This window comes from Hylobates moloch, unplaced genomic scaffold (assembly GCF_009828535.3).
Source record: "Hylobates moloch isolate HMO894 unplaced genomic scaffold, HMol_V3 SCAFFOLD_5, whole genome shotgun sequence".
Taxonomy (NCBI): Eukaryota; Metazoa; Chordata; class Mammalia; order Primates; family Hylobatidae; genus Hylobates; species Hylobates moloch.
Window position 1 is genome coordinate 109,756,054 of NW_026652280.1, and position 27,459 is coordinate 109,783,512.

Below are 27,459 nucleotides of genomic sequence, written 5' to 3' on the forward strand. Positions count from 1 at the left end.
TGCTTTTTAACTCACCTCCTGGAGAGGCAACTTAGAAACATAAAGAGCTCTCTCTTTGCTGGCTAGTGTTCCTTGTTCTTTTCAAAGAACAAGGCAAGACGCCCATGCCTTGCTGTGTTCCTTCTTCCTTCTGTATCAGGTTTCTTCTTTGTTGGTACAATCCTCTTCCATGGGTTTTCAGAACTAAGCAGTTGGGCATTTAAACTAATTTTGTCTCCCTCTACTGGCTTCATTATTTTATGCATCCTGCGTTACGAATACCCTAAAGTCAACGTTTGTCCAACCCATGGCCCAGGACGGCTTTGAATGTAGCCCAACACAAATTCCTAAACTTTCTTAAAACATGATGAGATTGTTTTGCGATTTTTTTTTAAGCTCATCACCTGTCGTTATTGTTTGTATATTTTGTGTGTGGCCCAAGACAATACTTCTTCTTCTGATGTGGCCCAGGGAAGCCAAAATATTGGACACCCCTGCAAGGAACAGGGTAGGAAAGTTATGGTAGTCACCAAGTCTGTTAGATGAATTTTTTTTTTTTTTTTTTTAGACGGAGTTTTGCTCTGTCACCAGACTGGAGTGCAGTGGCGCGATCTCGGCTCACTACAACCTCTGCCTCCTGGGTTCAAGCAATTCTCCTGCCTCAGCCTCCTGATTTATATTTATATTAGATTAAATTTATCTTTATCTGCAGTAGCCGCTATTGCAGATTTCACTACTGAAAGTCACTACCGACATTCAAAAACTAGCACAATTAAGAGTATTGCAAAATTTTGCCTTCAGTTCCACTTCCAATAACCTGGCATTTAGCTTCCTTATGCTTTTTCCTAAATAGCACCTGGTTTGCCCCTTCAACAGTTTACCCTGGCTCCCCTTTACTTAATGGAATTCTACCTTCATTATGAAGTAGTTCTGCTAAATGCTTAACTACCATTTATTAGTGCCAAATTTATACATGAAGAAACCAAAGGTAAGAGAGTTTAAGTAACTTGCTCAAATTCATATTAAAAGCAAGGTTTGAACTCAGAGTTATCTGGTCCTAAAGCTACCTTGTGTCTTATAGGTGGCAGCTGGTTTGCAGACAGAACTGAATATAGAGTTATTTGCCATGGCTGCTGGAGAGGATGGGGCCAAGGGATCAGCACACATCTCTCACAATATCGAGATTATGACAGAGCATGAGGTTCTGTTCCTACCTGTGGAAGCAAATATCCTTTAAAGTTCAACTTGAGTAATCATATATAGTGCAGAAATTACACAAGTGAGGAAAACATGGAAGTCAAAATGCATCTCTATTAATTCTATCTTCAAAATCAGAGTTAAATTTATTAAGACAAAGAGCATCTTCATTCATCTTTGAAAGCACCTAGCCAAATCTAAAAAAGTACCTGACACATAGTGTATGTGCAGTAACTTCAGGTTGAATAAATGTAAATGTTATTGGCTATCTATGGGATATCAGACAGAATAATAAAACAGCAAGTCTCTATCACAAAAAATTATAATTTTATGGAAGGATAGGAGATACCTTCTTATTATAAAGCTTGGGTATTCACTGAATTATGCATGCATTCCTCCTTATCAGTGTCTCCAGCCACACAGATATTAGATAGGTATCAAGAACCTATTACCTCCAAGGTACTGTATAAAATAGTTTATCATATATAAAAATGGATAATTGGACTCTGTCTTAAAAGGTATTATATAATCTAGTAGCAGAAATAAAGTCTTCACATTTTATTTCTATTTTGTACTTTCTCCAGTGGCATGAATTGTGTGCTGCTTGTGTTACAGTTCTATTTGATTTTTGAGCTGGATCTTATAGAATGTGAAAGTTTGATTGACGGGAACTTTAAGTACAAAGAATGAACAAAACCATGGCAACAGGAAAGCTCCAGGTGTTTGGGATGATTGGCAGGGAGTTCAACTTGCCAAGAGCTTGAGTATTAGGAATATAGTGGGAAAGTAGGTTGGAGTCAAGTTATGAAAGATCTTAAATCCTTGGCTTGGATTTTATTATTTAAGCAGCAGTGAACCACTGCAGATTCCTGACCCTGTGGGTGATATGATCAGCATATCTTTATTAAGATGAATCCAGTGTTATTGTGCAGGACATGTCAAAGGGGAACTTCTAAAAGAACCATTAGAAGTCTACCTGAATGGGCCATGTGTGAGGACAGGAACTGGGAGTGGGGGAACAGTCAACATAAAGAGGGACATGAATGAAAGACATGGTGGGGGAAGGAAACTGCAAAATCTGAGGTAGAAGCCATTGACGGATAGAAGAAAGAGGACATCGAGTTCAACTTCAAAGTTTTGGGCTGAGGTAATGAATCATGGATATGTAATATTAGATCTCAACTGAGAAGTCGGAATTGGAGATATAATAATTTTAAGCATCGTTTACACAGAGGTGATGGCTGAAAGTATAGGCAAGGAGCAGAAATCTGGAGTCGGTTTAGGGAGCAGGAGGAAGAGGAGCCAGTGGAGACAGAAGCAGCAATTAGAAAATGATGAAATACTTCAGAAGCCTTAGGAAGAATTTCAAGGAAAAGATGGACACAATTGACGGATGCTATTGAGATGTCAAAGAAAATTCAGATTTAAAGTGTTAAATTTGGTTGGGATAAAAACTAAATTGCAAAAGGTAAAGAATGACTGTATTAAGAAAGCAAAAACATTAGTTATGGATATTCTTTCAAGAAAATTTATTAAAAGAAAGAGCAAGAGAATATGGTACCTCAAGGATGCAACAGAATATAAGAAGGATTTTCAGTTTAATGTAGACCTACATGTTTGTAGGTTGAAGAGAGTGGAGCAGAAGAGATATATTAAAAATATGAATGAGTAGAAGTGATTGAAACTGCAATATCCAAAACAGGGCAAAAGAATAATAAAAAACAGAGCTGAAGGGTTAGTCTTGGCAAGGGAGAAGCTGAAGATAGCTGATGATTCAGATATTCCAAGGTGAAGGAGAAAGTTCAAGGAACTTGTGTCAGATAGCACTGATGTCAGTAAATGAAGTTTAGTTCATTTGTTCATTTATGCTTTCAAAGATGCCGAAATGCCTGCCTTTATGTAGCTTACATTCCAGTGGGAGGACGGACAATACACAAAGTAAGTAAACCATAAACAATGATGGCAGTAAGTACAATGGAGCAAAATATAAACTAGGAAAGGAAAGTCCTCACTGGGAAAGTCTCTGTCCCTTCCTCTCACCTTCTTCCCCTCCCTTTTTCTTTTCCTTTTTTTGAGTAATGATAACAGGGTTTTTCCATTGTGATAGAAGGAAACTAGCCAAAGAACTAGTTTTTTCCTCTGGGAACTAAATCAAGTGCCCTTACCCTCTCTACACAGATTATTAGATGCAAATACTTGAGTCACTGCTGCTGATCATACCAATGAAATCATTTGTATTTATAATAAATTTTCTATTTCCCTGCTTATAGATTAGAGAGAACCTGTCAGACACAGATAAAGGGCAAAAAATCTTATCAGATCTTTTATCTACTTACTTCCAATGTCAACAATGATCTGTCCCTCTCCCCACCAAAAAAAAAAAAAAAAAAAAAGCATGAAATCTGATGTAGATATGGTTTGGGGCTTGACCATGCTGATGGCTCCTTATAGAAAGCCAGTCACAGTTAGGAGAGAAACGTACACTAGGGAGAACAGAAGACATTCTAGACATTGGCATATCCATCCTCTAACCCCCAAACATAAGCACGCAGAATTTGCGTTGGATAGACGGGTACCTAAAATTGAACTAATGTTGCCAGAGAAGAAATTCTATGATTCTAAAATGTTATTTGGGTTTATATATGCAAATCATTTAGTCATGAAAAGCATAGCCCTTAACAAGTATTTTACCAGTTTTAACAAGCAGCAATTATGATAAGCGACCAAAAGACTTTCCCCAGGGAAAAGAAAATCCAATGGTCCAGAGAACTTCTACAATTTATTCCTCCACACTTGGAGTCTTCATGTCTCGTAAAGTTTCTCCACATTAGGTACGGTAAGTAATAAATGGGAATTTGATTGTCAAGCACTCAAATTTGAGGTATTAGACCCCAGGTTTCTTCCCCTCTTCTTATAGTCAGAAACTCATAAGCCACCTAGCCTGAATGAATGAAAATATTTGTTTAGGCCGGGGCTTGTGGCTCACGCCTGTAATCCCAGCACTTTGGGAGGCCGAGGTGGGTGGATCACGAGGTCAGGAGATCGAGACCATCCTGGCTAACTTGGTGAAACCCCGTCTCTACTAAAAAATAGAAAAAATTAGCCGAGTGTGGTGGCGGGTGCCTGTAGTCCCAGCTACTCTGGAGGCTGAGGCAGGAGAATGGCGTGAACCCGGGAGGCAGAGCTTGCAGTGAGCCAAGATCCTGCCACTGCACTCCAGCCTGGGAGACAGAGCGAGACTGTCTCAAAAAAAAAAAAAAAAAAAAAAAGAAAAAATATTTGTAGTTACTCCTTTATATATATCACAAATGTAATCCTCATGCAACGTAGAATTCAGTGCTTTATAACCTAATCTTGGAAGAGACATCCCATTATATTTGCTGTATTCTGTTCACTAGAAGCCAGTCACTAGGTCCAACCCCATACTCAAGGGGAAGGGATACACAAGGGCAACAGTGCCAGGCCCTATGTAAGGGTTGGGCTCAGTGACTGCTACACAATGTGTACTGTGTTCTAAAAACATACCAGGGCTGCCTGGATCCCAAAAACCTCAGAAATAAAGAGAAAGCACGTGAATATATGGTGATACTACCTTTAAGAACCTTAGCCCCATCACAAACTTAGGATCTTAAATTGTGAGGAATGGGGGTGGATGGCAGATGGTAACTGTAAGCCCATGTGGTTTCTTCGTTAAGCTTCTGCTCACAACCTCCCTCTCTTTCTGAAGACTAATCTGGCCTGAAAAGGCTGCATTGAGCAGGCTCATCATTTATAGCTAAGTGAATAGTGTCCTATATATAGTCCTGTACCTACCAACAGATACCATTGTTTTCCTGGGCACTGTCCTAGATCTCTGCTGGAGATTTGCTAGATATCTTTAGAATGAGATATAATTTATGACATTTGCCATTGAGAAACAATTTAATACCAAATATACAAAGTACCTAGCTTCCAGCCAGTGAATTTCAAAATTGTTAAGCATATTTTCTCTAAGTGGATGGATATATACATTTTTTTAAAATAAGCCTAAATGTTTTACTCCCAATACATCATTCAAGAGCCTTTTTTTTTCAATGGAGTCTCACTCTGTTGCCCAGACTGGAGTGCAGTGGCGCAATCTCAGCTCACTGCAATCTCAAAAGGCTTTTCTTTATGGTACTACAGAATTTCTATAGGTAACTTACTTCACAATATGCAAGAGATATTAGTCATTAAATGGTTTTTATATTAAGGATTATATACAGCCAATGGCTAAGGCAATGAATACTGACTTAATGACTAGAAATTTGCCTGGCTTAAAATTTACTTTATAATGCACCTATTGACCTTAAACTTTTAAAGAGTTTCAAGTATTTTGACCAAAAGTTGTTAACTTGGCCAGGTTCTGTACACTTCACTTTATCATAAAAGTTCCCTTTCTCTTCGATTAGTATAACACTTAGCAGACAGAAACATCTTTACATTCCCTAGCACTATCAGGCTTTTGAATTATAAATGGTGGCAAAGCTATGGGAAAACAGCAACTTTTAACATAAGAGTAATTATTAATGACATATACATCTAGAATGCCCTCCTGGAACTTGTTTTGGTTTGGAAAGCATCAAAAATGTTACTAGAAAGTGACATTTATGTTCTGATGAGCAACTCTAAGAAGGATATTGATTCAACTTCTGTCCTTATAAAAAATTAAATTATTTTTCAAGAATTAACTCCTCGCCCTGGTGGCAGGAATAGCTGCCTAAACAACACTGACCCCTTGGAAAGCACCTAGAATGCATTATCCTGCCTGCCTATTCTCCTGCCTTTCATAGTTATGCCTTCAAAAACTCTATGCCAAAATTCACTTATTTATTCTGCCCAACAAATAACACCACTGCATTCCTTACTTCACTTCAGTGATTGTGTTATGCTCAGGAACATTAAGACTTATGGTTTGGGACACAAATCGCCAAGCCACAAGAACTGCATCTCTGAGCCTGGGAAGAAAATGGTGGCCCCACAACACAGTAACTTGGTTGAAATGACCAAATTCATAGACAGAAACCGTAGTTTTAAGTCTTTGGGATTAACAACAACAAAAAAGATAAAAAGCAAAACTGACTCAAGAAGATACAGAACATCTAAATAGGCCTATAACAAGGAGTATGATTTAGTCATTTATAAACTTCCCCAAAAGCCCAGACCCAGAGGTATCTGTCAATATCTTTTCCTAGAACATTCCCCAAATCCTTACCATGAAGACATACAGTAGACAATCCGTTGAACAACATGGGTTTGAACCACGTGGCTCCACTTTTATACAGATTTTTTTTTTACTATTATTATTTTGGAGGTGGAGTCTCACTGTGTTTCCCAGGCTGGAGTGCTGGTGGCACGGTCTTGGCTAACTGCAATCTCCGCCTGCCGGGTTCAAGCAATTCTCCTGCCTCAGCCTCCTGAGTAGCTGGGATTACAAGCACCTGCCACCACGCCCGGCTAGTTTTTTGTATTTTTAATGGAGATGAGGTTTCACCATGTTGGCCAGGCTGGTCTGGAACTCCTGACCTCGTGATCCGCCCGCCTCAGCCTCCCACAGTGGTGGGATTACAGGCGTGAGCCACTGCACCCAGCCCAGATATTTTCAATAAATATATTGGAAAAATTTTTGGAGATTTGAAACAATGAGAAAAGTTTTAGATGAAAAAAATTAGGAAAAAAGTAGTTATATCATGAATGCATAAAATATATGTAGATACTAGACTATTTTATCATTTACTGCCATAAAATACACGCAAATCTATTATTTTATCAAAATTAACACACACAAATACAGATCATACATGGTGCAATTCACAGTTTTGAGAGAAACATAAAATAATGTAAAGGTGCAGTATTCAATCATAGCTGCATAAAATGAAGTGTAATACACAGTTATGTTACTGAAATAATTTCACAGCCACCTCCTGTTGCTATTGCAGTGAGTTCAAGTGTTGTGGGTATGCACTTAAAATGCTGTGTGACACTAATCACCTGTGCATGAACAATTCATCACCCCAGTAAACTGCATATCCCAGTGCTCCCAAAAAGCAGAGAAAAGTGATGACATTACAAGAAAAAGCTGATGCTTGATAAGTACCACAGATTGAGGTCTGCAGCTGTGGTTGCCTGCCACTCCAGACAGACAATTCATTTTATAAACAGATGACATACACTTACAGTATTGATAAACACAGTAAATATATTTTCTCTTCCTTATGATTTTCTAAGTAACATTTTCTTTTCTCTAGCTTACTTTGAGAATACAGTATACAATATATATAATACATCAGTCAGGCTCCCAGTCAATAACAGGCTACTAGTACTTAAGACTTTGGGGAATCAAAAGTTATATGCAGATTTTTTACTGTGCGGGGTGGGGAGTGGGGGGCGGTCAGCGCCCCTACCACCTGCATTGTTCAAGTGTCAACTGTATATGTACGTACACATGTACACACACACACACACACACACACACACGAGTGTATTAATTCCTCAGAAGCCCAGCCAGGCATCTTAGCTTGGCTACTCTTTAATTAGAAACAACTATTTTATTCAGAAAAGTATAAACAGTTAGCAATTAGAATCTTCTTATACACAGACATAACTTGCAAAAGGTTAAGTCTGAGGAGGCTGTTCTGGGTAATTTTTACAGTCCTTTTTAGCTCAGAGGGTCCATGATACTGCATTTTTATGGCCAGAGGGCAATCAATTATGCACCTGGTTGTCTCAATAGGCAGTAAAACCTAATATAAATAAATGATAAATCATCTGCCATAAAAAAATACGAAAAACTTTTGAAATGTTAATTTCAACTCCAATGAAACAAATACCTAATTAAAACAATTATTTATTCCCTGCTGGAATATAAAGGGAACAACAAGTTTGAGCCGCAAGGCTCAAGCTTTGAGAGCATAGAAACATTTTTAAACTAATCATGAATTTTAAGTCCAAGAAATGGAGCCAGCCCATAATCTCATGTTGGAATTCCCCCAGGCAAAGCTGGAAACCACATCCTGATATCATCTGCAATGTGATCTTCTGTTATTTGGTATTTTTAAGATGACGCCAACTCTTCTGTGCTTAGTTTAGGAGTCCTTTTAAGGAAAAAGTTAAAAAAAAAAAAAGATACCACATTTGAGTTCTAAGTCAATGTTAGAATCAACTTCTCCCTCTTTTTCCTCTTCCTCTTCTTCTCTTCCAAGTGGCTAGTAGCATCAGCAAAAAACATAACTTCACTTTTTGCCTCGCATTCCCTCTTGAGATAATCAAGACCAGCCATATTGAAGCCGATAACATCCTGGAGTGCAATACAAGAAATATTAAAAAATTTTCTCCCACTTCAGTTCACTATAGCAGCGTATGAGAGTTAGGGGAACCAAAGCTTCAGGTGTTGTTACTTATCTTTCCCTCATTAAGAACTTTTCTTGTTTTTTCTGTTTTCTTCTATTCCTACTAATTCCAACAAAAACTATCTCAAATATGGATTTATCGGTGGTGGGTATTGCTAAAGACAAAGCACAGCATACTATACTACTTCTAAATCACACTAGGAATTTGCCTCATTATGTTATCTCTATACAAAGACACTTACCCGGACTTGGCTGACTTTTGAAATAGTTGTTTCCCTTAATTTTTCTATCACTGGCACAAGCATTTGATTGCTAGTGATCTGTCCAAAGTGAATCCTGATAGAAAAACAAAACACAGCCATGTTGCAGAGAGGTTCTAGCCCTACCTAACCCTTCTAGAAACAGTAAACAGATACAATATCAAAGCAAAAACAAAATATACATTATAGAAATGTTTCAAGCAAAAAAATAAATAAAAGCCAAAGAAGTTTCTTTCTCTACCATTCAGTTCAATTTGATGACAACTTAAAAAATACTGTCCTAAACCTTATGACACATTCAACTCATTTGCAAAGACTCTTTTTCCAGCCCAGCAACCTGCCAGTGGCTACAGATTTTGACAGTGGTACTTTATGGAAAACTCAAAGACACAATGAGTCTTCTAAGAAATGCTAACTCAACAAAGATGCATTAACACTTCTAATAAAGCCACAGCAAAAAAGAGACATTCATGAGATTCAAACTCTGACCCTAGGGTACCAAGATATCCTTGATGACCCCGCCATACCTGTCAGGTAGTACCCATCCATAACCCTCTGATACGCTATAAGTATTCACAGTGTTACTCGTAGAACCAGCAACCCTAATTCAATAGCACATATGCCATAGCAGTAAAAGAAATTATTAGTAATATGGTTAAATATGAACTTATGTCTTTACAAGTTGGCCCAAATTATGAATATGGCAACAGAACATATTATTATTCTTCTCTTGCTACTATCCTGGATAGGGTATAAGAAATGGAGGGTTAAAAATCATAAAAACAGGCCAATTCACCAAATACTTATTTGGTCAGTTCACTAAATATACCTGTTTAACTATTTGGCATTGGCTAACCAGTTTTTGTCTTCATAACAGTATTTGAAGGAATGTTCAATTTGTCTCCATCCCTGTTCTCTGCTGTAACCGCTTGAGAATGAGGGTGAGAGATGAGAAGAATATCAAGCCTTTGTACATATATTCTTCTCAACTACCTATTAACAGAATTCTCCATATTTAAGAATATAGCCTTATGAACATATTTGCTTTATGTTCCTTAGTTTACCTCTATATATGCCCCTACATTTCCATTTGCACCTGTAGAGACCAAGAGAAATAAACTAACTTCCTTAAAATGTTGGTAGAAGGACAAAGCAAAACCTGTTAGCTTACACTAAACACTTTAAAACAGGAATGTCCACCCTTTTGGCTCCCCTGGGCCACACATAAAATACACTAATGATAGCTGATGAACAACAACAACAACAAAGAAATCACAAAAAAAACATAATGTTTTAATAAAGTTTACAAACTTGTGTTGGGCCACATTCAAAGCCATACTGGGCCACAGGCTGGACAAGCTTGGCTTAAAAGAAACAACAAATGAGGCAAATTGGCCAATCATAATTGGCTTTTGGCAAACTGACTAGAACCAGAGCTATCTTAGATTGCAACGTGGAGGCCTATGACTGAGTAAGCATTCCTGAGCAATGTACTACCATGACTTCTTAAAGAGGTGGGTCATCATGATCCTTGTTTTAAAGGCAAGACTGATTGCTTGGGCTGGTAGCAAACTTCTGGGCTCAAGCAATCCACCCACCTCAGCCTCCCAAAGTGCTGGGATTATGGGTGTGAGCCACCGAGTTCGGCATACTATTTCTTAATCCCAAAGTGCTGACAGCTTCAGTTAAGGTACTACTGAAGCAGTTCTGCTGAACAGACACGGTATTCTTTGGAGAAGAATGTTACCTGAGGAGGAAGAAGAGGCACCGGCATATAAGTTCAACATCAGAACCCAGCTGAATGAATTCGTTAAAGAGTTTAAGAATGTCTGGGACATAAGAGAAAGGCAGCACAAGTAGAGATTCTTCCAGCTCACTGAAAAAGAAAAAATAAATATAAAAATGCCACATTTGTTAACATTGTTAACATGGTCAATTTTTAAATCTTTCCCTTTATTATTTTTTCTACTGATTTTATACTTGAATACAGTTTGCCTAGAGTTAAATATTCATCTGTAAGCTAGATGACTCTCTTTGTTTTTTTGTATTTAATATCTTAATCTATTTGGAATGCATTTTGGTCAATGGCATGATGGGAAAATCTAACTTTTTTTCCCTCCAGATAAACAATATCTCCAAAGCCTTTTGTTGAATATTCCATCTTCATATGATATTCTTTTACCATATATTGAGTCCATTAGAGTCTATTATGATGACTGATCCTGTCATGATGATTGATCCTGACACCAATGCTACACTATTTTAATTTTGCTAATTTTGTAGCCTTTTAACCTGGGAAAATAGTTCCCTCTAGAACTAGCTCAAGTATTATTATTTCATCAGTTTCAATTTAAAATCTTAAGAGGATATCAAATGGGATCACAAACCTATTAATTAGGAAAAGTTAAATCTTTAAAAACAGAATCTTCCCATCTTGAAATGTATTGTAACCTCTACATTAATCAATTTTCTTTTACCTTCCTGTAGTGAAGTTTCATCTTTATCCTAAGACACGTGTTGTTTCTTGTAAGGAATATATATGTAGATATTGTGGTTCATTATGAAAATGATAGCCTTCAGTAGTTCAAACTCACAAATAAAATCAAAAGGAAAATCAAAATAATATAACAATTATTGCAAAAATGTATGACAAAGAAAATACAGTATGGTGCCCAGGCTGGTCTCAAACTTCTGGTCTTAAGTGTCCCAAAATGTTGGGATTGCAGACATGAGCCACTGTGCCCAGCAAGAATTCTTTAAAAACCAGTAAAATAATACTTAAGAGCAAAAACAGGTAACTAAAAATTCACAAGAAAAAATACAAATGGTCAACAAATATGCTGAAATTTTAACTTCATTAATAGTCAAAAGAAATGAAAATAATAAAATATTACCTTTTGGCTCTCACACTGGCAACAAATTTTTAAAAGCCTGCTAAAAATCAGTATAATCACCCTGGAAAGTAATTTGGCAATATAAAACTTTAAAAGCTCATGCCTACTGGTCAGTTATTAGGCTGCTAAGACTATTAAGAAAAATAATCAATAATGATGACAAAGATATATGTGTAAACATACTCAGTGAAGCCACTGAAAATAGCCAAAAAGGAGAAAGAAATGCAATATCCAGTAATTATTCATACAATGGAATAATTCTGAATCCAATGATTTTTTTTTGAAGAATATGAACAACAAACAAATGTTCAGGAAATATGTGAAAAAGAACACATATAAAACTTCATATAATATTCCAATTGTGTATGTACATAGAAAAGAAGCCAAAATATAAAAAAAATTAACAGTTGGTGCTTCTAATTGAATTATATATTATTTCATTGCCTACAACATAAATCACTCCCCTTTATTTGTCCTTAAAAGCATCTCTCTTCATACTTTAGAAGGAACTTCCTAGTTCTAGCATTTCAAAAAGAACATTATAAATTATTTTCCATCAAAACTTTGATATAGTTAAACCTATAAGAAAGATAACCATCAATTATAATTCCTATTTATTTCCCATTCAGATAAGCACTTCATAAATGTTTGCAGACAGATTACAAAAATTGTGCGCAAGGACTCACTCACCTTGACTTGATCCCTTTAAAAATCTCTAATACATAAGCTGAAGGCTATAAAGGAAGGATTAATACCATTAGTGATACTCTTGGTTGGTTTCTACTAAAGTTCTCTAATTTCTATCTCCTATAAAACAGGAACCCCTCCTTCTTACTTCAGAAAAAGTATTCTAAAATGGCAAGATCTGCATGAGTTTAGAGTCAGCCAGATCTGGGTTCACAATCGAACTCTGCCCCTTACCAACTATGCTACAAGTCAAGCCAGATTCCTTATCTATAAGGTGAAGATACCCTGACTCACAAAATTACTGTGATGAGACATGCAATAAAATACTAATTAAAGATTACTAGATAAACATACATTCTCCCATCACTCTTCCCCTCTCTCTTCTTTATCTCATCAGACTGATTCTGTCAACTTTCCCTCTGAAGGCTGATTCAAAAGTTAATTTAGATTAACAGAATCTTCAGAGGGCTTTGGACACTGAATATAAACAGGCACTAGAAAACAGAAGAATGCCAGTCCAGTCCAACCAAAAAGGCTGGCTTGGGAAGTTACGCTAAAGTGGTCCTTTTGAAATACAAAATATCCTAGAGAATGCCAAGATTCAAAAGAGACTTTTAAAGACAAAGTATTCCCAATAATCCATCCCAAAATCATAATGCCTCTACTTCCTTTCTAGTCCTTGTAAGTAACCTTTTAATAACCAAGGGGAAACCATTGGACATTTTACTCACTGAGATACTGCCATAAGCCATTAGGATGGGGTTGCTGGGAAGTGGAACCTATAAAGAAATTATTAAATCAAGTCATTAAAAAAACTGAGACTTAGGTAGCACTTGTTATAGACAGAGTGGTAACTGTATTTTATAATTTTGAAAAGGGAAAAAAGAGACCCTAAAAAACTGACAGAGTGTAAAAGAATTATCAAGCCTATTAGTTTCTATAGTACTCATGAATGAGCTTGGACAATGTATTTTATCTAGAAATCTGAAATGGTTACCCTGCCTCCCAAACCAAAGTAGGAACGTGAGTTTCTACTCAAGACAATAAGCACCTGAATCTGTAATTTCCTTTCCTTCACTTTCATTAAGACAAGTTCCCTTCTTCCCACAGTTCCTCAATTTCTTCTAATATAGTGAGTTGGAAAGATTCTACTCCATTTCTTGCATATCCTGATCTTAATAAATCCCAAAACAATGGTTTTTCTCCTTGGGAATTCCCTTTATTGATACTGTAACTTACTGTACTCTCTTATTACCTCTTTCCCCGCAGCTTTACAAATGGCTTTGTGTTCCTTCATTTTTGCAGTTTCTTCTCGGTACAACTCAATAGCCTCCATAATCCTCTCAGCCTACAGAGGACAAGAAAGGAAAGAAATCATCACAACACACTCCATCATCCCAGGACACTGAAACTGGAAGAACTGACTAGAAATTTGCCAAATGAAATAGCTTCAATCTATTTAATAAAGACATGCCAATAAAGTGCCAAAAAGCATTTAAAGACATTTTTGGTTTTCTTATTTTTCAATGTACAGGGAGGAGACTAAGTGTCATGGACTCAGGTGGGAATGATATCTAGACACCCTGAATAGGGCAGGTCCCAAGAACACCTGAAAGGAGCACATATTGATCAAAGAGATTCAGGACTATTCCCATCTTTGGTTACAAGAGAAGAAAACAGGTTATAATCCCCATCTTTAAATCTCATCAACTTTTTGCCAAAAAAATGGCTTTCTGAATAAAACTTTTACTAAAAAGTTGGGATCTTATTAGAAATCGAGATACCACATTCTATATCAACTTACTGCTTTCACTGTTTCAATAGTTTTCTTTCCAGTAAAGTAACTGTCGCCTTGAGTCTCTCCTGGAACCTGCCAGAAACAAAGAAATCCTTGAACAACACTGTTGACCGGAGTTAAAGAGCTGATAAATTAATCTTACATATAAGAACAGCTATTATTATTATATGAAAATAGTAACAGTGTTATCAGCTATCAGTAACAGAACTTAGCATATGTATTATTGTAAGAATATCTTGCAAATGTTTAAAAAGAGAATATCCAAATTTTCTAATTTTAATTTTGCTCTACAGTGAATAAAATAATTCCCTAAAGCCTCAATTGCCAGAATAATTATTCAATAGCAAATTTGGTCAATCACTTGAACCACAAAATTAGGATATACAGTTGAAGAGAAAGAATTAAAAAGATTCTTTATCAGCTGGTGATACCTTCAACTTCTAGCCTCAATTTTAATTCTATTAGAAATTCTGGACATTACAGTCAATTTCAATAAGATAACTATATATAGGGCATAATCTCAAGGTCCCCAAAATTTACTTACTGCTGGTTGGTCTTCTTTGGCCACACTCTCCTCATATTCTGCTTCTCTTTCCTACCATGAGATAGATATACATTAATTTGAGAGAAAAAAACATGGTCTCTATATGAAGAGAAATGAGGAAGCGAGAAGCTGCTTCTTTGACAACATAATCCCCTAATGGCATCTTTATCTCTGCCTAGCTTCTGAAATGGGTGACAATGGTCTTGAACAGATCTCCTGAAGGTTCTTGGACTTGCAATGAATCAGGTGTAACTGCACTAGACAGAAAACTTCAACTAGGACAGCCTGTCAGATACCTACTGGCATATTTGTAACCAAGCCTAAAGTTCTTACCATCTCCCTTTCTTCCTCAAGAATAAGAGGCTCCCTTGTTCTCTCCCAAAGTCTCAGAGATTTGTCATGGGACGATGATACAACATAGTCTCCACTGGGGCTTACAGCCAAACACCATATTTCCTGGTGATGCCCCTGGAGGAGAAAAAAAAAAATAAAGAATACCTCATTCATAGACCACTACTTAGTGGGTAATGTACATATTCTTAAAAGTATTTCTTAAGTACCAAGCAAGCAAAGAAGGCATGTGGTTACCTCCAGAGTCTGTATGTGTTCAAATTTGTCTGCATCCCACTGTTTAATCTTATGATCTTTTCCGGCAGTGAAGAAGAGGTGAGACTTGGGTACAAACTGTAGGTACATCACACTGAAAAGTGACGGAAATATTAAAATGCCATCAAATTCCAGGTTAGTAAAAAGAGTTTGACACACATAAATAGCTTTTGACTAGCTAGTTCTAGGATGTCTGACTATATTTTAGAACTTATATCACTGCCTGAGAACACTGAAAAATAGACACAGATGCTCAAGGAAAGTGATACAGGTGACTCAAAGGGAGGCATTTGAAAAGACTATACATACCTGTCATCATGTGCAAAGAGAGACTTGTGGCAGTCCCCAAAGTCCAAACCCCAGATTTTCACATTCCTATCAGCGGAGCCAGTTGCTATGAGTGCTCCATCCTATGAGAAATAAAAGTAAAACATTACCTTGATTTTTGAATTCTGTATATGAATAAAAAGCTAACGAGAATATTTAACCCATTTCTTTCAAACACATTAAAATAAAGCCAAAAAACTGATTTCATCACTACTAAAAACACTGAATTCTTTGCTCTTACCTACAGAGGAACTTAAAAAGCTTGTTAAGTAAAAGCATGAACTCTGTGGCTTAAATACTTTCGTACTGTCACAGGGCAGTGCTGTGCCTTGATGTAGGGTTATCTATTTACTTTGTTAGATAGGAAAAAGATTTTCTAATCGCTGGCATGGGATTTGGAAAGAAAGTGGGAGAGAGAAGCAGAAGAGAAGCCGAGAAAGACTCTACTAGAATGTTTATGTAGCCCACATTCCCTATCACTATTTCTCTTATCTCTCCTATTTCAATGCCTGGTCCAAATGATTGTCAACATAAAAAAAAAAAAAAAATTTAACATTGTAACTTAACTTTGTTAGTGCACTGATCACAGACAGCTATGAGGTCAACTCCTTTCACACAGAATAGACTTTTTTTTTTTTTTTTGAGACGGAGTCTCGCTCTGCAGAATACATTGCCACTCCTAATCAAAACTAGATATTGGGAAATAAATGATTTTGGTCAAGAGACCAAAAGTCTACATAGTGTAAAATACCGTAACTATCCAAATATAAATCTGAGCTCCTCAGCAGCATTATCTTTCAGAACAAAAAGGAATGCCTTTTTAAAGTCTTTCATATTTTAGTGTACTCTACCAATTATAGTATTTTAAACAATAAAGTACTATTTGGGAGAGCTACAAGAGGGATAGAGATAATATTTATAAGGATTGATTGAGATAATATTTGCAAAATTATTCTGAAAACATTAAAATATATATAAGATACAATACATATTAATTTGAGACTGTTTTTGGAGAAAGATATATAACAGAATGATGATAAAAACAAATAATCTAAAATGAAGACATCAAGCCAGAATTAAGAAAGTATCTGCTGTAGAAAAGACAACATATTACTGAGACACTATTTAAACTACTTACATAAGAGATGTCCATGCATATAACAGGCAGTTTGTGTCCATACAGTGACAGAAAAAACTAAACATTAAAAAAACACAATTAATGTCTGTCTATAAAATATGGGTATAATTTATTACATGTAGGTCTAAAATATAACTTTAAACACATTTTTAAATTGCTTTATATCTGTATTTTCAAAGACAACCCACAAAAGACAGCTTGGCAGGAGTACCTGTGTCCACTACACAGACCCTTCACGTGCTTGCCAAGAATACTGCAGTATAATGGAGGCAAGGAGGCCCCCAGAAGCTTACTGCCTCAGTCAGATCTCTGGATCTCTTCACTGAAAACATTCCAGCGCATTTGTTTCACAAAAAAATTCCCAGGCCCAACCTGGTCTTATCAACTCTCTGGGTATAGGGCTCAGTAATCTATATTTTTAAAAGCAACCTAGATGCTCCTAATATATAGCCAAGTGTGAAATCACTGCCCAAGACACCTAGCAATGCTCTTATAACTACTTAGTATGACAGAATTTTCTGTCCACAAGATTTTTTGAACATATGAAATATAACTTGCTTTAAACAAAATTCATGAACCATAGAATTATTTTAAAATGCTAGCTTCCCTAGTATACTTACATTGCTTTGATTCACACACACATTTTTCGAAATGTACTATCGCTAGGCACAGTCAAGGCCACTTCTTTATAGCCTCAACCTAAATTCTTAAGGTCAGTCAGTCAGAAAGGGAAAATATCCCCAGGCATAACCACTATACCTTTAAAGTATCAACATAGAAAATTTTCACAGTACAGTCCAGCAAAGACACAGCCAATAGCTTTTGATTGGGAGAGTAACTGACACACAGAACATCTTCATCTAGTTGCAAAGTTCGGGTTTGCTTCACAGAAAGTCTAGCACCACAAAAAACATCAAGAAAAAGATAAATGAGTATACAAATTCAGACAAATCCTAACTCTTTAGAGCACAACAAATGATATATGTTGAAAGGCCATTCAATAGCTCCCCATTTTCACTCCAAAAAATGGACACAAAAAATGTCTACTCACCTCTTTTGGGTACTATTTTCATCTTTCACTAACTCAAAATCCCAGAATTTGACAGATTTATCTGCACCACCTGTCACAAAGCCACGCTGAAAATCAAATGAAATTTCAATTAAAAACTATTTTAGCATAAAAACTTTGCTATGAAGATACATTTTAAAAGTCTAAGAGAGTATTTTTATTTAATGTCATGGGATAAAAATTAAGAAAAATGTGGTTCTCCCTAGCTCCTTTCACTGCTCTTTTGGGTCTGCTGCCACAAACCTTATGTGAAAATTCCTACCATTGACTAACATAGGCAGAAATCATAACTAATGAAAAGTTCTAGTGATACTATTATCTAGCATCAAGAAGAAACAAAATCTCTCAGTAAACTAGTTTGAAAAATATATATAGAATGGATAATCTAGGTTTGTTTAAAGTATTCACCTCAGAAGGATATAAATTTAGTCCTGCAATGTCCCTGCTTAAAATATTTTTGAAGCTGTTTTCCATTATCAAGAAAATTAGTCTCATTACATGGTAGTGTTAGTGTAAAGTACATAGAACACTGGATCTCAAGTGTCTGTACTGCCACCTCATAGATTTATAACACAGGAAACAACCTTTCCGTAATCCCTAGTTTTGTTGAAAAAAAGACCACACAGTTTATGGAAAAGACAGAACACTCTACAAATGCAAGATTTATTACTATTTTAGACCCACAGCTGTTTTGTTTGGACCCCAAGTGCTATTAAACACTCTAAACTTCAGAGATTTTTTCCAAAACTAAGATCTACTTTCAATGGATGAAAATTGTCTACCATTGAGAATATTTAAATAAATGGGCCAAAATTTCTTAAGGTGTTGTCAAAAAAATATCTCAAGATTTTCTAAGCAACAGCACCATTACTAGAATAAGCATACTTTTGCCAGGAACTGCTCTGAAGGTGAGCACATATTTATTGACTTGTAAGGGCTGACATACTCGCTAAAACTACTAAGCTTATACAGTCATAGATGTTTGGGAAAAAAAGGGGAGCAGCAAAGTCTACTCAGTTCTCTGCATCGTGTTGCCCAAGAGAATATTCCCCCTTAAGAAGTATTACAAAACATTGGCAAAAAATCATGAGGGTAAGCAATTTGATGTCATGTTGCTGATAAGCAAAAGTAGCCAAACAAGATTTCATTTCATAATGACAGCTGGTCATTGATAAGAAGGCATCATATACGAACACTAAAGATTAGACCAAAAAAAAAAAAAAAAAAAAAAAAACCTCAGGCTTTCTTTAAAGAAAACCTGAGAGAAATCAGGGTAGCCAGAGGGCTAAAGTCCAGGGCTTTAAAATCTGGTTTAGTTACCTGATCTGGAGAGAGGGACATGGACCATAAAGCTCCATCATGTGCGTCTATTGTCTCCAGCAGATTCCCTGAAGCCAAGTCATAAAGCTGCAGCTTCCCTGTCTGGGAAGACACAAAATGAGCATAGCTCCAGTGAACGTACCTACAACCTCCATGATTCATGCCTGCACAATTTAGAAAAGACTTCATAACCAAGCTGCAAAAATGTGATCCATTGCTTAGGAAATGGATCCCACATTCCATGTTCTGTATTTCCTATCTGATTAAATACTATTAAATGCCCTACTGACGTGCTGAGTTAACCTTGGCAGGGCTGCCATACTGTACAAGTATGGAAGAATACCACCATGCAGTACTGGACGCATTACTTTCATGGGTTACAAAACTTCAAAAGGAAAATATCATGACCATAGGCAAATCAGAATAAACAAAATAGCAAATGCAAACCTAAAAGCCTTTAAAGTTTAGCCAATCCTTTAAGTGGATGATCCTTTATAGTTATTGGCTTAATCAACTCTTTTCCATCTGCTTTTAGTTTCCTCCTCTGCAATACATTGACAATAAGAAATGGGATCTACCTACAACACTAAGGAAGGCAGTGAATTAAAAAAAAAATCATAATGGCATAGAAAGCAATCACTCTAAAATTCCTATTTAGAGGTATGTATATGCCATAGTCATGGTGTCAGCATGTAACACACACAGAGGCAAAGCCTGCTTTACGATGAGCTTCTGCACAATGTGGTACAGACAGCATAAGCTAGAAGACTTGAGTACCAGGTTTGCTTTGTGCCCATTGGTAAATTCATCTCCATGAACCTAGTTTTTCATCTGTAAAATGAAATTTATATCACCAATGTTTCAAAGACGTTGTCAGGATTAAGTGAGATAATGTACATTAACTGCCTAGCACAGCCAATAAGCCAGAGATTGCATTTTAGTCACATGGGTAGTCTTAAGCAATTAAAAAACTACTTTCCCAACAGCAAATCAGAGATGGACATTTGTTGAAAGAATGAGTGAAAAAGGAAGGAAAGTTTTGAGATGTGAATACTGTTTCCTGGCATTGTTCCTAAAATCTCTCCAGCCTATATTTTTTTGTTGAGCAAGAAATATACACTGTGATCCATACATTTGTAATAAAACTCATGTACATATGGCTTTGTTTTATGGCAATAATAATGACCAATACTTGCAAAGCACTTTTCAAAACACTCCATAGACCTTGTTCCATTTTATTCTCACTACTGGTACAATCATTATTGCTATGTCTGCTACCAGCTCTATTATCTATTAGTTATTCACTGCAGGCTAGTTTCTCTGCTAACAGTTTTGCATACTTCATCTCTGTGAAATGGGTCAGTAACATCATTTTCCACGAGAACACCAAGGCTAACAGGGTTAAGGTCACATAACTAGTAAGTGCCAGAGGCTGGTACCAGTCCATCTGGTACGAAAGCTGCTGCCAAAAAGCAAGTGTCGTCATCTCATAATATAAAGAAACAAACTATAAGCAGTTATGTGACTTGCTCCAAATTACTCTTTTTTTTTTTTTTTTTTTTTTGGAGATGGAGTGTTTTTTTTTCCCCCAGGGTGGAGTGCAGGTAGGATCTCAGCTCACTCTACAAACAACTACCCGGGTTTGTGGCAGGCTCCTGTCGGTCCCGGTAGAGTAGCTGGGACTACAGGCGCCTGTCACCACACCCGGCTAATTTTTTGTATTCTTAGTAGAGACAGGGTTTCACCATGTTAGCCAGGATGGTCTTGATCTCCTGACCTCGTGATCTGCCCGCCTCGGCCTCCCAAAGTGCTGGGATTACAGGTGTGAGCCATTGTGCCCAGCCCAAATTACCCATTTCTAAAGGGCAGAAACTAAATCCAAATCCATGTCTGCTTATTTCCACATGGTTGTCTCCCAATCTGACTAGCACCTAGGAACGAGGACTTGATCAGCTTGTCTTTACTGAATGCTTCTGTCTGCCAAGCATATTAGGTACTTAATATATTTATTACCCTTAATATATTTTATCATTAATTAAAACACAATTACATATGCACTCATAAAAAGACACATGAAAGGATGATCACCAAAATGTTAATGGTAGTTATCTCAGGGTTGTGATTTTGATTTTCTTCTTCATAATTTTTAAAAAATAAAGTAAAACTTCAGTAAACAAAATATGTAATAAACTAACATCCTCCCAGATTACTTAGCTCCAGTACATTTCCAATATGCTAAAAAGAAGAACCAGATTTCTTAACTTTATGAATTTTGCATAGAAAAGATCCAGATAGCCCAGAAAAAGTCTCCATTTACCTTTGTTCCTATGATCACCTGTCTATCACCAGGTACAAAGAATGAGCAAAGTGCATATTCACAGGTCATTGTGCGAATACACTGCAGTGTAGACCTATGAGAAAGAAAACATAAAGAACTCATGTTAAGAGAATCTGCATCCCCATTTTAGAGGTCAGTGTGTAGGTTTCAACACACTTACTCAGATCAGTATAAAAGAAGATAAAAGTCTTAAAAACCCTTGACTCACACACAATTATAGTCACGGGAGAAAATACTAAAAAGCACCAAACTTTGTTTACTTTATAAGGCCTCCAAATCCTAAGGAACAGAAATCATACAAAAGCAGAGTAGAAAAGTGTCTGCTGGGCTCCACGGAGCCCAATCTGCCATTACCAAGAAGTGAGTGAGTCTGAAGGATTACAAGTCAAATTAGTACATCATTACATATCCCTACATTTTTTATAGGACCACAAACATTCATTAATTAATCAAATATATATCAAATGTCCACTTAACAAACATTTACTGAATGCCCACCAGGTACTGTTCTAGGTGCTGGAGATACAACAGTGGATGAAACAGCAGAGGTTCCTAATCTCATAAAGGTTAATATTCTTTGGGAATAATAAATATGTAAATACTTGGTATATCAGATGATAGGCACTATAGATAAACATAATGCTGGGAGAAGAGGATGAAGAGTGCAAGAAGTAGGGTAAGAATGATAGGACTGTCATCTGATAAGACACGGAAAAAGCTTATGGATAAATGGGGAAGATGGATTCAGGCAGAAAGAACAGAGAGCACAACAGCCATAAGAAAGGCATATTCTTGTTCTGTTGAAGGAATAGCAAGAAGGCCAGTGTGGCTCTAGTGGAGCACAAAAGGAGAGTAGTAAGAGATAAGGTGTGTAAGGTAGGTAGAGTGAGATGGAACTACTGGAAGTGATCTGACTTCCACTATAAAAAGATTACACTGGCTACTGTGTTGAGAACAGACTACAGAGGAGCAAGCAAGAAAGCAGGGACACCAGTCAGGGGGCTATTACAATAACCCAGATGAGAGATGACAGTGGTTTGAATGGGGTAGTGGCAGTGCAGGTGGTAAGATGAGGCTGGATTTGGGATCAGTTTTGAAGGTAGAGCTGATAGGATTTGTTAATAGATTGGATGAATATGGGATATGAAAATCAACAACGGGCTGGGTGCGGTAGCTCATGACTGTAATCCCAGCACTTTGGGAGACCGAGATGGGTGGATCACTTGAGGTCAGGAGTTTGAGGCCAACATGGTAAAACTCCGTCTTTACTAAAAATACAAAAATTAGCCAAGCGTGGTGGCACACGCCTGTAATCCCAGCTACTCGGGAGGCTGACACATGAAAACCACTTGAACCCAGGAGGTGGAGGTTGCAGTGAGGCGAGATCACATCAGTGCACTCCAGCCTGGGCGACAGAGCAAGACTCTGTCTCAAAATAAATAAATAAATAAAAGAAAATCAAAAATGGCTACAAGGTTTAGACTACAACGACTGGTAGCAAGTAATCATTTAAGATAGGGAAGTCTGAAGGAATAGCAGGTGGGAAGATTTTTGGAGACATGAACATCGTAAGTTTGGTTTGGGACACATAAAAGTTTGAAATGCTTAATTAGACATCCAAGTGGTGACACAAAGTATTTGTATATATGAATTTGATGTTTAGGGAGGAGGTTAAAGCTGGATATAAATTTATGTGTCATCACACAGAGAAAGCTACATGACAGGAGATGACATAAAGTGAGTTTAGATACACAAAAGGTCCAAAGACTCTGCCCTAAAGTACTCTAACACTTAGATGTCATAAAGATAAGAAAGATGGAGCGAAGACTGAGAATAAACAGACAGCAAGGGAAGGGGAAATAATGAAAGTCAAAGAGTGTGTCAAAGACAGAAAGTTATCAATTCAAGGACAGAGCATAAAGTAAAGCTTTTAGCTCAATGGTTTTGGAAACAAGATCACTGATGACAATGACTGTTTTGGTGAAACTGTTGGGACAAAAGCTTGATGGGAGACAGATGAAGACAGAATGGAGAAAACGAATCAGAGAATGGGGTAGTAACCGGAGAGTAATGCAGGGGTGAGAGAGGGTTATTATTTCCTTTAAGGTGGGAGATATGATCATGAGCTTCACAGTTTTGGAGGTATTTGATTTGACAACAGAAGCAAGGTATAAAACAGCCATCTAGGAAAGTAAAAGAAGGGTGAGAAATTAGGGTGCAATTACTGGGCAGCAATAACAGCCTGCTTTTTATTAAGTTTAAAGAGTAGGTAGTATGGTTGTGTGTTTTTCTCTAGCCAAGTACAGTTACAAGCTCTAAACATGGAATAACCTTGCCTTTTTCTTTTTTGCACCATATTTTAAAAGGCAACTTTTTCTTCTCTAAGCTCCACAGGCTAATGGCCGAAATGCACTAAAGATAATTGTATTTAGGGCCTTAAGAAGTTAATAACTAACCCTTAAGAGTACCAAAAAAAATTAAAAGTAAAGAAATACTACTAACTACAGCTATATAAAACATCATTTCACGAACCTGTTCCATATTTTAACGGAATCAGCTGCAGCTGAAAGAACAGCAATATTGTCTGAGCTGAATGACAAAGTCCGCACATCACTGCGATGTCCCCCAATGGTGATTCTGCTTGTCCTGACAGGCTGAGAAGTAGGCAAGGATGGATTCAGTGAATACAATTCCACCAGGTTGTTCTGCAGCAGGAAGACAGCCTTTAACTCTCCTTGAGGTGAATGAATCAAGTCAAAGGATCTGCATAAGAAAATAATCATAAATGTTCTAGCTACCATCTTAGCTCATAAGGTTTCCTTTTTCCAGGAAAAGGCTTTACAATGTCCTCTATCTATATCAAGTTTGAATAACTATGAACAATTTTTCAAATAAGAGTGCCCTGAGGCTGGTTGCGGTGGCTCATGCCTGTAATCCCAGCACTTTGGGAGGCCGAGGCGGGTGGATCACTTGAGGTCAGAGGTTTGAGACCAGCCTGGCCAACGTGGCAAAGCCCCGTCTCCATTAAAAATACAAAAATTAGCTGAGTGTGGTGGCACAAGCCTGTAATCCCAGCTACCGCAGAGGGTGAGGCAGGAGAATCGCTTGAACCTGAGAGACAGAGGTTGCACTGAGCCGAGATCATGCCACTGCACTCCAGCCTGGGCAACACAGCAAGACTCCATCTCAGAAAAAAAAAAAAAAAAAAAAAAAAAAACCCCCCAAAATTTAGAGAGGGGGAAATAAGCTTTTTTTAAAAAAAAAAAAAAAAAAAAACTAGGCTCAGATCCTGGTTCTGATACATACTTTGGTTTTGTGTATGTATTCTTTATAAGTGACCTTATATCCTTTCTGAACGTGGGACGCACTTTTCTTTTTCTTAAATCAGCCGCAGGAAAAGATAGTAAATGACTAGTTAAAAGGGTACTATAATAATCCAAATACGAGACAAAAAGTGGGCCCATGATTAGGACAACAGGAGCAGAGTGTGACACAGATGTCTCATGACCACCATCTCCAAATATATAATTCATACAGACAGCTTACAAATAGCATGAAAAAGCCAATAATACTTGGTAGCTTACTATTTCTATAACTTCAGATAATTTATTTTTACTCACTTGATTTTGGCAGAAGTTTTGATATTAGTCACCTGCTGGATTTCATCTTGCAGACTCATTTCAACATTAACTTCAGGAACTTCCTCCTCTCCTTTGCAAGAATGTAATCTAGAGGGAAGAAGAAAAGTATATCATGCTCTTATTTTTCTAGAAGCAGCTTTGCTCTTGAGTTCAAATTCTGGCCCCTCGACCAACAAACTGTGATTCTGGAAAAGTCACTTAACCACATAGGATTACCATAATTAAACAATGTAGTATAAGTGGAAATGCTTTGTACACTACAATGTCATAAAGTATTATTTCACTTAATAGGTACCCTTAAGAAATGGATTCTGAATGCAATAGCCCATAAAATTTCTTGTAACAAGGTCCTTGTAATTCCAACTATTCCACTGAAGTGTCTCTGGTTATTTTTCTAATTTCAGAACTTTTTAGAAAACTCATTAACCTGCACTTAACAATCCAACCATGTTAAATAAACCAGAATAGGTCTCAAAAGATTTGCCAAATCAGATGATTTTCTGTCTCTCTGAGACTTGACAAATTTGGGTTATCGGTACCTCACAAGTTCTTCTTTAACTTTTAATGGTAATTGGTAAGAGAGTAAATATGAAAGAAGCCAGTCTTTTCAGTAACATGGGGCCTACCCAGGATACTTCATTATTAATATAAGTATTAAGAAAACATACTTTGCTTTCTTTCTAGCTTTCTTCATCTTCTTATCCATTTTCTTCTGAATTTCCTCTTTGGAAAGGATACAAAACAATTCTAGCACAGAATCAGTTCCCTAGAAAGGCAAAAGGTTAGTGTGAGTCAAGGAGAAGTAATTTGTAATTTACCTAATTCTCAATTAAAAGTAAACAACAATATTTATTTTTCTTCCCTTAGTAGTTGTATTACCTTGGACAACTTAATCTCTCTGGGTTTGCTATCTCATCTGTAAAATGAGGATACCACCTTCTACTTGTAGCATTGCTCTGAAGGCTAAACAAGAAGTTAAATGCTCTTAAATTGCTTAGAAAAGCAAGCATTTAATAAACGGTTGCTAATAATAATATTGGTGCAAAAGTAATGGCGATTATTACTTTTTAAATGGCAAAAACCACAATTACTTTTCCACCAACCTAACAGTAATATTTTTGTTGTTATGCTAATAAAGCTAGAGATTATAGGTCCATACAGTACCAGATAATGAAATATTAACATGCGTCAAGAAAAAGTCATCTTTACATTGAATATGAAAGAATGAGTGTTTGGAAGGAACAGCCTAGTCCTTGTTATTTTCTCCTAAGTATGGTACTCACATGGCAAGCAAGAATCCTGCCTGTCTTGTCGACTGCAAGGTTTACAACTCTGTCTCTTCCTTCCCGCATTATGGAACCACCTTTTCTGCATGAAAGGATTCGCTACAGAAGAAGCAAGAGCAGATGAAGGTTAGATGTAAGTTCCGCTGCTTTTGAAAAAAATATAATTCTAATAAGTGCAAGTGACAAAAATATTCCCTAAAGTGATGATTCCCCAAAAATCTGCAATTCTTACTTTCCCACTATTCGACACAATTAAACTTAAGAAACGAAAATGAATTACATCCTCGGGGGCTTCATCCGTCTCAAAGGCACCATCCTCTGCCTCAAGAGTATCTTGTATTCCAGGAGAAGATCCTTTGATTTTCTTGGGGTCTGGTTCTTCCAGGTCTTCAATCTGTTTTATAAAAATGAGAAAATAAAAGCTGAAATAGTATGTTCCAGGAGGCATTTTGTTGTTGTTGTTGTTGGAGACAGTCTTACTCTGTCCCCCAGGCTGGAGTGCAATGGCATGATCACATCTCACTGCAGCCTTTCTCTCCTGGGCTCAAGCCATCCTCCTACCTCAGCCTCCCAAATAGCTGAAACCACAGGCATGCACCACTGTGCCTCACTAATTTTTAAATTTTTTGTAGAGATAGGTTCTTGCCATATTGCCCAGGCTGATCTCAAACTTGTGTGTGGACTCAGGTGATCTTCCTGTCTCAGCCTCCCAAAGTACTGGGATTATAGGCATGAACCACTGTGCCTGGCCCAGGAGGTAACTCTTAATCCTGAAGACTTAGAAATCTTTCTTATAGCCAGTAATAGCTTCTAATCAGTGATCTCACTTATCAAACCCCTTCAGTAGCAGGGCAGGTATCAGAACTTATTAAAAACTGACTACATAATATACAAACAAAATATTACTCATTATACTATCTCCAAAAACTTTCTATAGCATAAGGACTACTGTTTAGTGACAATGGTGAAAAAATAATGACCCTACTCTTCACTAACTTCAAAATTTTC

The 27,459-nt window shown here is 37.0% G+C and overlaps 2 protein-coding genes across 9 annotated transcripts in view; one reads left to right on the forward strand and one right to left on the reverse strand.

The window, feature by feature from the left end:
* Window positions 1-14,292, forward strand: part of SPAG17 (sperm associated antigen 17) — a 238,684-nt gene extending 224,392 nt beyond the window's left edge. For 2 of the 5 annotated variants that reach the window (XM_032154861.2, XM_058439407.1), the window contains exons 47-49: window positions 1,061-1,205; window positions 3,868-4,007; window positions 13,690-14,292. In XM_032154861.2, coding sequence (XP_032010752.1) covers window positions 1,061-1,205; window positions 3,868-4,007 — 285 coding nt within the window. In that variant the 3' untranslated portion in view covers window positions 13,690-14,292. Of the gene's footprint in view, window positions 1-1,060; window positions 1,206-3,867; window positions 4,013-13,653 lie in introns of all 5 variants that reach the window. The other 3 variants (XM_058439406.1, XM_058439405.1, XM_058439404.1) reach the window with 3 other exon arrangements.
* WDR3 (WD repeat domain 3) overlaps window positions 7,708-27,459 on the reverse strand; it is a 30,193-nt gene continuing 10,441 nt past the window's right edge. For all 4 annotated transcript variants that reach the window (XM_032154862.2, XM_032154865.2, XM_032154864.2 and 1 more), the window contains exons 7-27: window positions 26,732-26,845; window positions 26,449-26,550; window positions 25,834-25,931; window positions 25,145-25,252; window positions 24,057-24,287; window positions 21,504-21,597; window positions 19,187-19,288; window positions 17,849-17,934; window positions 17,557-17,692; window positions 16,798-16,854; window positions 15,642-15,742; window positions 15,315-15,426; window positions 15,060-15,194; window positions 14,727-14,777; window positions 14,189-14,254; window positions 13,640-13,732; window positions 13,116-13,163; window positions 12,388-12,431; window positions 10,551-10,679; window positions 8,786-8,879; window positions 7,708-8,491 (exon numbers count right to left, since the gene is read on the reverse strand). In XM_032154862.2, coding sequence (XP_032010753.1) covers window positions 8,336-8,491; window positions 8,786-8,879; window positions 10,551-10,679; window positions 12,388-12,431; window positions 13,116-13,163; window positions 13,640-13,732; window positions 14,189-14,254; window positions 14,727-14,777; window positions 15,060-15,194; window positions 15,315-15,426; window positions 15,642-15,742; window positions 16,798-16,854; window positions 17,557-17,692; window positions 17,849-17,934; window positions 19,187-19,288; window positions 21,504-21,597; window positions 24,057-24,287; window positions 25,145-25,252; window positions 25,834-25,931; window positions 26,449-26,550; window positions 26,732-26,845 — 2,157 coding nt within the window. In that variant the 3' untranslated portion in view covers window positions 7,708-8,335. The remainder of the gene's footprint in view (window positions 8,492-8,785; window positions 8,880-10,550; window positions 10,680-12,387; window positions 12,432-13,115; window positions 13,164-13,639; window positions 13,733-14,188; window positions 14,255-14,726; window positions 14,778-15,059; window positions 15,195-15,314; window positions 15,427-15,641; window positions 15,743-16,797; window positions 16,855-17,556; window positions 17,693-17,848; window positions 17,935-19,186; window positions 19,289-21,503; window positions 21,598-24,056; window positions 24,288-25,144; window positions 25,253-25,833; window positions 25,932-26,448; window positions 26,551-26,731; window positions 26,846-27,459) is intronic.